Source organism: Agrilus planipennis, unplaced genomic scaffold (genome assembly GCF_000699045.2).
Source record: "Agrilus planipennis isolate EAB-ADULT unplaced genomic scaffold, Apla_2.0 scaffold74, whole genome shotgun sequence".
Classification (NCBI taxonomy): domain Eukaryota; kingdom Metazoa; phylum Arthropoda; class Insecta; order Coleoptera; family Buprestidae; genus Agrilus; species Agrilus planipennis.
In genome coordinates this window covers 1,090,172-1,102,489 of record NW_020438975.1, presented here as the reverse complement: position 1 = coordinate 1,102,489, position 12,318 = coordinate 1,090,172, and the positions used below count along the sequence as shown (strand labels likewise).

General features: G+C 35.2%; 1 protein-coding gene across 1 annotated transcript in view; it reads right to left on the bottom strand.

Annotated features, from left to right (window-relative positions):
* LOC108734822 (nuclear pore complex protein Nup88) overlaps positions 1 to 12,318 on the bottom strand; it is a 107,557-nt gene that overhangs the window by 14,625 nt on the left and 80,614 nt on the right. The window contains exons 3-6 of the mRNA XM_025975458.1: positions 3,981 to 4,106; positions 3,693 to 3,913; positions 2,123 to 2,303; positions 1,884 to 2,058 (exon numbers count right to left, since the gene is read on the bottom strand). Of these exons, the coding sequence (XP_025831243.1) occupies positions 1,884 to 2,058; positions 2,123 to 2,303; positions 3,693 to 3,913; positions 3,981 to 4,106 (703 nt within the window). The remainder of the gene's footprint in view (positions 1 to 1,883; positions 2,059 to 2,122; positions 2,304 to 3,692; positions 3,914 to 3,980; positions 4,107 to 12,318) is intronic.

The following is a 12,318-nucleotide window of genomic DNA, read 5'->3' as shown; positions in this document are numbered from 1 at the left end:
ATTTCGTCCGTCTCATCTTTCTCACCCGAACCACCACCCACCCATTCCCACGATTCCTGAAAGCAGGCTGAAGAGGGCCTTCCGCCCTACCTTCCGGCATAGTCCGGAGGGACTGCCCGCCCACCAGCATTACTGGCTGGTGGGAATGAAACACCCAAAAGTTCTTTTCTTTGTCCAATCAGTCTCATGACTGACGACTTCATATGATGATGAATCTTGTAATCTCTTTTTATAGATTAGTACTACTACACCCTGTTGTTAAAAACTGGCCAAACATCCGCGATATAGCAAACAAATCCGATACAAAAATAACAAAAACCAATATTTTGTTCTTGTGTGTTTAATCAGCCGCTAAAATTACCTTGTTTAATATATGAATATGCATTCTAAATAATACGTACGTACTATTCGTTTATACACATATACACCCATCACAAGTAACACAAAATAATGAACATGTTATCACATTCATACGTCTATTGATTGGATGTGCAAAATTACGTGTGATGAACATAGTCATAAAACAGAAAGTAATTTCAGTTTGATTACTAAACAAACCGCACAGCAGTATATGAATATGGATTATTAACGAAAAGGGAGCATTTGACGATAGTTTATGTATATAAAAAATAGTAGGAATTTTATTACTAATAAACATGTAGGTACATCAATACAAGAGAAAAAGTTATAAACTATTTACCTTCTGATCAGCTATGCTAGGATAATTTTAATAAGTCGAATTGTTCGATAAATCGTCTTGCCAAGCAAAGAAAATCAATTTTAAGAAATACTTCTGTACATAAACACCTAGTGTAGTCTTTATTTCAACAGTTTTCGAATTTTTAATCTCCCAATGGGCTCATAAGTTTCGAAACAGTTAAACAGTTAAAAATTAGATATCTAAATAATATTTCGCATTAAAGAATTAAAGCGATTGTTCAAAAAATTTAAAACGTAGCAGGCGTCAACCTACTAATAGTATAAACATGAAACACTTTGACATTTAATAGGGGTTAATATCAAATATTAATGTGAAGATTCATTTTAATTTTCGATCCCACTACAAACTACCTCAAGTTAATGAGGGAAAAATTTTGTTGCTGTTGTCACACCCTTGCCGGGAATCGAACCCGAGACCTTTGACTTTACGCACCAATACTCTGACTAATAAACTACAAGTGCTGACAACAGCAACACCGATAAATTCTACTTATTAGGTCACAGGTTTACCTACTAATGTAACTATATTAATACTATAAACATGAAACACTTTAACATTTAATAGGGGTTAATATCAAATATTAATGCGAAAATTCTTTTTAATTTTCTCCCACTACAAACCACCTCAAATTACTGAGGGAAAATTTGTTGCTGTTGTCACGTCCTTGCCGGGAATCGAACCCGGGACGTTTGGCTTTACGCACCAATGTTCTAACCACTAAGCTACAAGAGGTGACAACAGCAACAACGACAAACCGTACTTATTAGGTCACAGATGTGTCGAACTAATGTAACTTTATTAATACTAAAAATATGAAACACTATTGACAGTTAATAGGGGTTAATATCAAATATTAATGCGAAAATTCTTTTTAATTTTCTCCCACTACAAACCACCTCAAATTAATGAGGGAAAATTTGTTGCTGTTGTCACGCCCTTGATGGGAATCGAACCCGGGACCTTTGGATTTACACACCAATGCTTTCACCACTAAGCTACAAGAGGTGACAACACCAACAACGACAAACTAGGTAGTTTATAGTGGGAGAAATATAAATGGATTTTCACAATAATGTTATGATATGATATTAACCCCTATTAAATGTCAAAGTGTTTCATATTTATAGTATTTTTTATTTTCTATTTGCACTCTCTGTCTTGCCTGAGGTTGTTGGGTCTCTGGTAGAACAACTAAATGGTAAACGTTTCCATTTGACGTTGCAAGACAAAGTATCGAAGGAGTTGTTTTTAAACATAGTAAGGCACAAGCATCATCTTTGTACGTTATTTCACCATCAGGTATTATAGGCAAAGGCCCTCGTACTTTGGGTTTTGATCTGTAATTTTTTGTGGGTTAACATTTTGATTGGAAAAAGTCACCCTATGTATACTCAAACTTACTTTTCGTTTAGGGGTATTGTGATAGTGCAAACGGTAGCATTTCCGTAAAGGAGATAGATAGGCCACTGTAACTTTCCCCATTTGTTGGCGACATTTTTCAAGTTCTTCTCTTGAACACTATCGTTTGCAGTGGAGAAAATTTTCTTTTCTTCTTTGAATTTGTGCGAATGTCTGCTCCATCCTAAAAAATAGCATCTACTGAAGAGGCACTTCAGTGCTTTTTCATTTTCATGGTTTTGATTAAGTTAAACAGCTATTTTGCAAATCCATGATTTCTTTAATTGAATTGTACCAATAATAAAGTCATTTGGTAGTTTTACCTCCTGGAATGTTTTCTGGGAGTTTTGAAAATTGGTAAATTTATAGATTTTGATGTGCTCTTTCCGAATTTTAACTTTGCCGCCTCGTATTTTTGCCGCTCGCGCCGCCATATTAGAAAAACGACGCCTAAAAGCAGTTTATTTACAATATCTCCTTTCCGACTTAAACAACAATAAAAATAGTTATGTACAAAATGAAACTAGAGACAATTGCCTACAGTAATTCTAAAAGTAAAAAAAATGTTTTTAAACAACTACAGATATGCATACATCACAACATCAGCATATAAAACCAGGTTTCAGCAGTGTGGCATGGGAGTGATCAAAATGCAGTTTAATGGAAATGGAAAAAAAACAAGAATGGGCAAATTGTTGTCACCACAGTCGAGCCCCCACCTCCGGAAAGCTTGTTAAATTTTATTTCTTCTAAATCCAAAAAGGGATGTAAGAAAGCTTGTGGATGCAGGAAGGCTGGGTTAAATTGCTCTGTTATATGCAGGAATTGTAACGGTAGGTACCTGTGGTAACTCGCAAGTTCCATCACAAGATAGCGATGAAGAGGAAGAAACAGAGACTACTATTGCGAAAAGATTTGATAAAATCGAGAACGAAGAGGATTACGATGAAACTAATCGCAGATTATGTGGATGAAATTCCGGAATTTGCAACACTTGGTCCATCAAGAACGGCGAAGCGAAGGAGAATGCGCTAAATTTCAGGATATTGAATTGCATGTGGATTAGGACTATTGGGGATATCACGATTAAAAAAATGTGCCGCTTACTCTACCTCAAGGTGGTGTGGAAATGAGTTTTTTGGCCAAAATTGAATTACACTTTGCGACGCTCGTATGCCAAAACTATTGATTTTACGCAAAAAAAAGCTGATAGATAAATTGTAGGCAATTGTCTTTGGTTCCATTTTGTATAAAACTGTTCTTATCGTAAAATGAGTTGGAAAGGAGATATTGTCAAAAAACTGTTTTTGGGGCCAATTTTCCAATATGGTTATAAGTGGTAAAAATACGAGATAGCAAAGTCGAAATTTCGAAAGAGCATATCAAAATCTATAAAATTACCAATTTTCCAAACTCGCGGAAAACTTTTCAGGTAACCTTACTAACCAAATGACTGCACTACAAAATGAATTTGGAAATCCAGTGTGTCATCTTGGTTAGGTGCTAGAGGGTTTAGTAATTTTGTTGTGTGATTATTCTTCTTAATCAATTCTATTTAATTGGAAGTATGTACCTTTATACGAGACGAAAGATTGTGTTTCTTTATCAGCAACTTCACGAAATTTGATAGCATTTTGCTTCTCCAATTCCGGCGGTCCAAAGTCGAAATCGATCGCCGTTTCACCCAAATCAGTTAGCATGTAAACTTTACTGCAGGGCATGACGGATGTGGGACTTCGTCCCAACTGATATTTGTCGAGAATCAGTGCAGTGGCATTAATTATTTGGTAAAACCTTTAACGGTTAGAAATAATGGTAAACTTAGGTGCGATGCTATTTGAAATAATCTATTGTTTCGTACCGTAAAAAATTATCGCTTGTAAGAACGACAACGTGATTATCACCAGGACTTCCTGGATGAAATCTAACTTGGTGGACTTCAACATTGTTGCCACAACACAGAAGTCTTTCCTCTAAACTGTGACTCCTAAAAACAAAAACAAAAAAAACCTACGCATCATTGTTATAGGCACAATTGGAATTAAAACCATAAAAGGGGGCTGTAGTCATTTTCATGGGCATAGTGGAAGGGATGGATTTTTAATAGTTGTACCTAAGTACATATGTTAAGGCAAGATATAGTGTGATTCATAAAGACATCTTTTGCTGACATTGCATTTACAGGATATAGTTTATAAAAGCCGTTCATAAAATAGAGTAGTTATTCTAGCTTAAGACTAGACCTAGTATAGTTTGTACTTTGTATTAATAAACTTTTTTTAAAAAGTCTTTGTTCCAATTTTGGAATATAACATTTGGCGCAGTCAGTAGGATATTNCATCACTGTTTCGCACTTCATATGACACCCATAAGTAGTAATTTAAAAGGTTCCTTCACTGTTTCGATATTAGATTTATTATCCATCAGTAATTACCCTTAAGGGTCTCGTCATTGTTTGGTACAAAGATTTGTTACCAAAAAACAATGACTTTCAATATTTTACCACTGTTTTTTTACTTAATCTACTGTTACCCAAAAACCATTGTCCTTAAGATTTTACCACGGTTTCGTACTTAATATGAAGCCCATCAACAACCACCCTTAAGGTTCCATCACTGTTTCGCACTTCATATGACACCCATAAGTAGTAATTTAAAAGGTTCCTTCACTGTTTCGATATTAGATTTATTATCCATCAGTAATTACCCTTAAGGGTCTCGTCATTGTTTGGTACAAAGATTTGTTACCAAAAAACAATGACTTTCAATATTTTACCACTGTTTTTTTACTTAATCTACTGTTACCCAAAAACCATTGTCCTTAAGATTTTACCACGGTTTCGTACTTAATATGAAGCCCATCAACAACCACCCTTAAGGTTCCATCACTGTTTCGCACTTCATATGACACCCATAAGTAGTAATTTAAAAGGTTCCTTCACTGTTTCGATATTAGATTTATTATCCATCAGTAATTACCCTTAAGGGTCTCGTCATTGTTTGGTACAAAGATTTGTTACCAAAAAACAATGACTTTCAATATTTTACCACTGTTTTTTTACTTAATCTACTGTTACCCAAAAACCATTGTCCTTAAGATTTTACCACGGTTTCGTACTTAATATGAAGCCCATCAACAACCACCCTTAAGGTTCCATCACTGTTTCGCACTTCATATGACACCCATAAGTAGTAATTTAAAAGGTTCCTTCACTGTTTCGATATTAGATTTATTATCCATCAGTAATTACCCTTAAGGGTCTCGTCATTGTTTGGTACAAAGATTTGTTACCAAAAAACAATGACTTTCAATATTTTACCACTGTTTTTTTACTTAATCTACTGTTACCCAAAAACCATTGTCCTTAAGATTTTACCACGGTTTCGTACTTAATATGAAGCCCATCAACAACCACCCTTAAGGTTCCATCACTGTTTCGCACTTCATATGACACCCATAAGTAGTAATTTAAAAGGTTCCTTCACTGTTTCGATATTAGATTTATTATCCATCAGTAATTACCCTTAAGGGTCTCGTCATTGTTTGGTACAAAGATTTGTTACCAAAAAACAATGACTTTCAATATTTTACCACTGTTTTTTTACTTAATCTACTGTTACCCAAAAACCATTGTCCTTAAGATTTTACCACGGTTTCGTACTTAATATGAAGCCCATCAACAACCACCCTTAAGGTTCCATCACTGTTTCGCACTTCATATGACACCCATAAGTAGTAATTTAAAAGGTTCCTTCACTGTTTCGATATTAGATTTATTATCCATCAGTAATTACCCTTAAGGGTCTCGTCATTGTTTGGTACAAAGATTTGTTACCAAAAAACAATGACTTTCAATATTTTACCACTGTTTTTTTACTTAATCTACTGTTACCCAAAAACCATTGTCCTTAAGATTTTACCACGGTTTCGTACTTAATATGAAGCCCATCAACAACCACCCTTAAGGTTCCATCACTGTTTCGCACTTCATATGACACCCATAAGTAGTAATTTAAAAGGTTCCTTCACTGTTTCGATATTAGATTTATTATCCATCAGTAATTACCCTTAAGGGTCTCGTCATTGTTTGGTACAAAGATTTGTTACCAAAAAACAATGACTTTCAATATTTTACCACTGTTTTTTTACTTAATCTACTGTTACCCAAAAACCATTGTCCTTAAGATTTTACCACGGTTTCGTACTTAATATGAAGCCCATCAACAACCACCCTTAAGGTTCCATCACTGTTTCGCACTTCATATGACACCCATAAGTAGTAATTTAAAAGGTTCCTTCACTGTTTCGATATTAGATTTATTATCCATCAGTAATTACCCTTAAGGGTCTCGTCATTGTTTGGTACAAAGATTTGTTACCAAAAAACAATGACTTTCAATATTTTACCACTGTTTTTTTACTTAATCTACTGTTACCCAAAAACCATTGTCCTTAAGATTTTACCACGGTTTCGTACTTAATATGAAGCCCATCAACAACCACCCTTAAGGTTCCATCACTGTTTCGCACTTCATATGACACCCATAAGTAGTAATTTAAAAGGTTCCTTCACTGTTTCGATATTAGATTTATTATCCATCAGTAATTACCCTTAAGGGTCTCGTCATTGTTTGGTACAAAGATTTGTTACCAAAAAACAATGACTTTCAATATTTTACCACTGTTTTTTTACTTAATCTACTGTTACCCAAAAACCATTGTCCTTAAGATTTTACCACGGTTTCGTACTTAATATGAAGCCCATCAACAACCACCCTTAAGGTTCCATCACTGTTTCGCACTTCATATGACACCCATAAGTAGTAATTTAAAAGGTTCCTTCACTGTTTCGATATTAGATTTATTATCCATCAGTAATTACCCTTAAGGGTCTCGTCATTGTTTGGTACAAAGATTTGTTACCAAAAAACAATGACTTTCAATATTTTACCACTGTTTTTTTACTTAATCTACTGTTACCCAAAAACCATTGTCCTTAAGATTTTACCACGGTTTCGTACTTAATATGAAGCCCATCAACAACCACCCTTAAGGTTCCATCACTGTTTCGCACTTCATATGACACCCATAAGTAGTAATTTAAAAGGTTCCTTCACTGTTTCGATATTAGATTTATTATCCATCAGTAATTACCCTTAAGGGTCTCGTCATTGTTTGGTACAAAGATTTGTTACCAAAAAACAATGACTTTCAATATTTTACCACTGTTTTTTTACTTAATCTACTGTTACCCAAAAACCATTGTCCTTAAGATTTTACCACGGTTTCGTACTTAATATGAAGCCCATCAACAACCACCCTTAAGGTTCCATCACTGTTTCGCACTTCATATGACACCCATAAGTAGTAATTTAAAAGGTTCCTTCACTGTTTCGATATTAGATTTATTATCCATCAGTAATTACCCTTAAGGGTCTCGTCATTGTTTGGTACAAAGATTTGTTACCAAAAAACAATGACTTTCAATATTTTACCACTGTTTTTTTACTTAATCTACTGTTACCCAAAAACCATTGTCCTTAAGATTTTACCACGGTTTCGTACTTAATATGAAGCCCATCAACAACCACCCTTAAGGTTCCATCACTGTTTCGCACTTCATATGACACCCATAAGTAGTAATTTAAAAGGTTCCTTCACTGTTTCGATATTAGATTTATTATCCATCAGTAATTACCCTTAAGGGTCTCGTCATTGTTTGGTACAAAGATTTGTTACCAAAAAACAATGACTTTCAATATTTTACCACTGTTTTTTTACTTAATCTACTGTTACCCAAAAACCATTGTCCTTAAGATTTTACCACGGTTTCGTACTTAATATGAAGCCCATCAACAACCACCCTTAAGGTTCCATCACTGTTTCGCACTTCATATGACACCCATAAGTAGTAATTTAAAAGGTTCCTTCACTGTTTCGATATTAGATTTATTATCCATCAGTAATTACCCTTAAGGGTCTCGTCATTGTTTGGTACAAAGATTTGTTACCAAAAAACAATGACTTTCAATATTTTACCACTGTTTTTTTACTTAATCTACTGTTACCCAAAAACCATTGTCCTTAAGATTTTACCACGGTTTCGTACTTAATATGAAGCCCATCAACAACCACCCTTAAGGTTCCATCACTGTTTCGCACTTCATATGACACCCATAAGTAGTAATTTAAAAGGTTCTTTCACTGTTTCGATATTAGATTTATTATCCATTAGCAATTACCCTTAAGGGTCTCACCATTGTTTGGTACAAAGATTTGTCACTAAAAAACAATGACTTTCAATATTTTACCACTGTTTTTTACATAATCTACTGTTACCCAAAAACCATTGTCCTTAAGATTTTACCACGGTTTAGTACTTAATATGATGCACATCAAGAACCACCCTTGAGGTTCCACCACTGTGTCGCACTTCCCTGTGAATACATGCATACCTACGTGTACGTGTCGGGCACTCAGGACGGCGTCGGATACGATATTACGACTTTTTGAATAAAGTGTGGTTGTTCGTTCAACCCCGCGATTCTTAATTACCCCGCATTCTGGCACCCTTCCCGTCCATATATCACGTGTGTGAGTGTACAATGAATTTTAATATTTCGTCCTGGGGCCTGAATTAAGCACCCTCTCAGGCCTCGCGCTGTCCACCGACCTGCGGAGGACGGGGGACATCTTTTTTGCTACGTTTCGCGAGAACGAACGGCACACGTCGCCATCAATATCTAATTCGGTTCCATCAAGCGGGGATTTTTGTATGGACGACACGGAATTAATTAAAAATATTTACGTAACGGAACCATCGCCCTGCGCCCCTGCGTTTGTTGGATATTTCTTTCGCAAAATCCTCTCTTCGTTAGTGACCGGAATGAAATATAAGGTTGTTTTTATAAAATATCATGAGATGAAAGTTAAGTAAGTAAGAACATTTTATTAATTGCTTTAGATACCTATATATACTCCCNAAGATCTATGTCTGAAGTGCTATTGCAGCTTTTCACTGAACATATTAACTTTTTATTTGATTTAACTTTAGAAGAAAACTTCGTCGACTCCATCATCAAAAAAATTTTTACGTTTCTAACGTGTTTTATTATTTTAATAAACAATTTTACAAATTGCGTGCACAGTTGCTATGTAAATTTTTCCCTCATTCGAGTTATAAATTTTACCACCAGATGGTGTATGCCCATTTGACGGTTCCCAATAGTGTATGTACATTTTATTTTACTAATGGTTTTCATAATAGCTGTGCTGTCTATATTTAAATTCCTCAAAAAAAGGATTCGAATGGAAATACTCGGACATGCATCTTCACTCCTTCTTATCTTGAATCGCATTTGCCGAAAACTAGAAGATCGATTTCGCATCCATAACTATTTCCGTGCAGTAATATTATTAAGATTTTTCTTCGTCTTCTTCTACATATTTTTGCTGTTGCTTTTGTTTCTAATACGTCTTTACCTAGCCCTTTATGTATCACAAGGTGTCTTACCGTTCTACTTCCTAGCGCCTGTTGTTCATCTGCTTATCCCAGTATCTCCCCATTTCTACGATAACATTTTCTATCCACAGTATTTTCATCATCATTTAATAACACTACATCTCAAACATTTCTGAAGTTTTCTCCGTCCGTCGCGGGCACGTTTCACATACACTTTCTTCAAAAACACTTAACTATAATTTGACAATACCGACACCAGTGAAGAGACTGGTTTTAGGGTTGGAGACAAGTTAGCAAGTTACTTTATACAATTGGTACGTCAGAATTCAATAATGGTGAAATTAACCAAATGTCCATATTTGGTGTAAATAACATGTTTCATTAATTACAGGCGGCCGCATAATTTCCAATATAAGTAAAATAGAGTGAAAAATGGTTAAGGATCATTCAATACGCTTTTACATGGATTTAACTACTGGCTGTTATCTACAGCACATGTTTCACAATAAAAATTTAAGTGAGAGCATCATTTGCTAAACAAAGAGATATTAATGTTCCATTCAAATAAAAAAAACGAACCCGTTCCCTTTGGACATTCCCGGGGAAAAAATAAACGATAAAAATGACCGCAACGGCACAACACATTTCTAATATATTGCCTTCTATATTCCGTCCACGTAATCTTGCTACATTTTTGTATATGCATCGTTATTTTTTCACTGCTCTTTTTCACATTCGGCTGCGAGAGCAAGATGGAAATAGGTCAGAAGTGGCGAACCCAACTGATATTCTAATAAAAACAATTTATTCCTGTTTTTGTTATGACAACAAAGCAGAAACCAGTGACGTTCTTTTCTTAATAAATGAAAAATGAAATGGAACAAAAAATACAACATTTTGAAAACATTGTGATAAAGACGGTTTGGGACCAATAAAAATCATAATCGAAATGAAGATTACCTAGCGTAAATAGATTGGTTAGTACAAAAATATATATCTGTAGTATACGAGGTGTATTCAAAAAGTACCCGGAATTGTCGTTTTTTCAAAAAAATATTTATTTATTCGTCTACATCATTGTGGTCCCCTTCAAAGTAGTCCCCCCCAGATATAATACACTTACGCCAGCGTTTTTTCCAATCTTCCAAGCGCTTTTGATATTCACTTTTTGGTATGTCCTTGAGCACTCTCAGCGATTCGGCCTTTATTTCTTCAATCGAGGAAAAACGCCGTCCTTTCGTGGGTCTCTTCAACTTTGGGAACAGGAAGAAGTCACAAGGAGCCATATCTGGTGAATATGGAGGTTGGGGCATCAGTACGGTATTGTTTTTGACCAGAAAATTTCGAACAAGCAACGACGAGTGAGCAGGTGCGTTATCGTGGTGCAAAAGCCATAAATTGTTATTCCAAAAATCGGGGCGTTTTTTTCGGATTGCTTCACGCAAACGTCGCATAACTTCAAGGTAATACTCCTAATTAACCGTACGACCTTGTGGTAAGAACTCTTGATGCACTATGCCATTATAATCGAAGAAAACAGTAAGCAAAAACTTGACGTGCTTTTCTCGCTCGTGGTGACGTTGAATGCTTCCAGGTGGACGATTGTGCTTTGGTTTCGACATCATAACCGTACACCCATGTTTCATCACCAGTTATGACCCTTTCAAGCAAACTTGGATCGTCGTTGACGTCATTTAACAGCTTCTGAGCGATGTTTTTTTGGTCACAATTCAGCAGTTTTGGAATGAATTTTGCTGCCACTCGTTTCATGCACAAAACATTTGAAAAAATGTTATGACTTGAGCCAATTGATATGCCAACTTCATCAGCAACTTCTCTAATTGTGATTCGGCGATCATTCATAACCATTTTTTCCACTTTTTTCACATTTTCATCGATTATTGACGTGCAGGGTCGACCGGAGCGTTCGCCATCTTCAACGTCTTCGCGGCCATCTTGGAAACGATTATACCACTCGTAAACACTTGTTTTTTTCATAGCAGACTGACCATAGGCTTTTTGTAACAGTTCACACACTTTGTTACACTTTATTTAATTTTTTACGCAAAATTTAATACAAATTCTTTGACTCTTCAATTCTTCCATTGTTTAAACAAGCAAAAATCGCCGAGCTCATAAAAACACGTCGAACCTTAGCGACTACCACAGACAAAGTAAACAGTGAATATAGCTGAAAATTTTATCATACTTTAGGGGCATGTATACCAACACAATAAAAAAAAATTGACAATCGGACTCTCCAGACCCGCGAAATTTAAAAATTCCGGGTACTTTTTGAACACACCTCGTATAATACTGAAAATTTAAAAGAAAATACAAATGTTATCTACATTTATTGCTCTAGAAGTGAAGAAAAATGTTGTACAAGACTATTCCATCCAGAAATTCCTTATAATTTACAATCAGCGTCGTAGACAGTAAGTACTTACCCTAGCACCTAAAAATCATTTATTGTAGCCATAAGGTTTTTTGCTTCTTCAAAAGCTACCTTCGGAAATGGTGTATATAGTAATGCTTTCTTTTTTATTATTATTAGTGTAGTAGAAATCTTTATTCATTTCATTTTATTTCCGAATCCGAATCATGAAGGTAGACAGGAACGATAATTAAATGAGAAAAATTGAATATATAAATTAAAAAACCGTATTTTTATAAAACGAGATGTGATGGTTGTGGATTGATGGTTGGCCAAAAGAAAAGGTGCATTTATATGAGA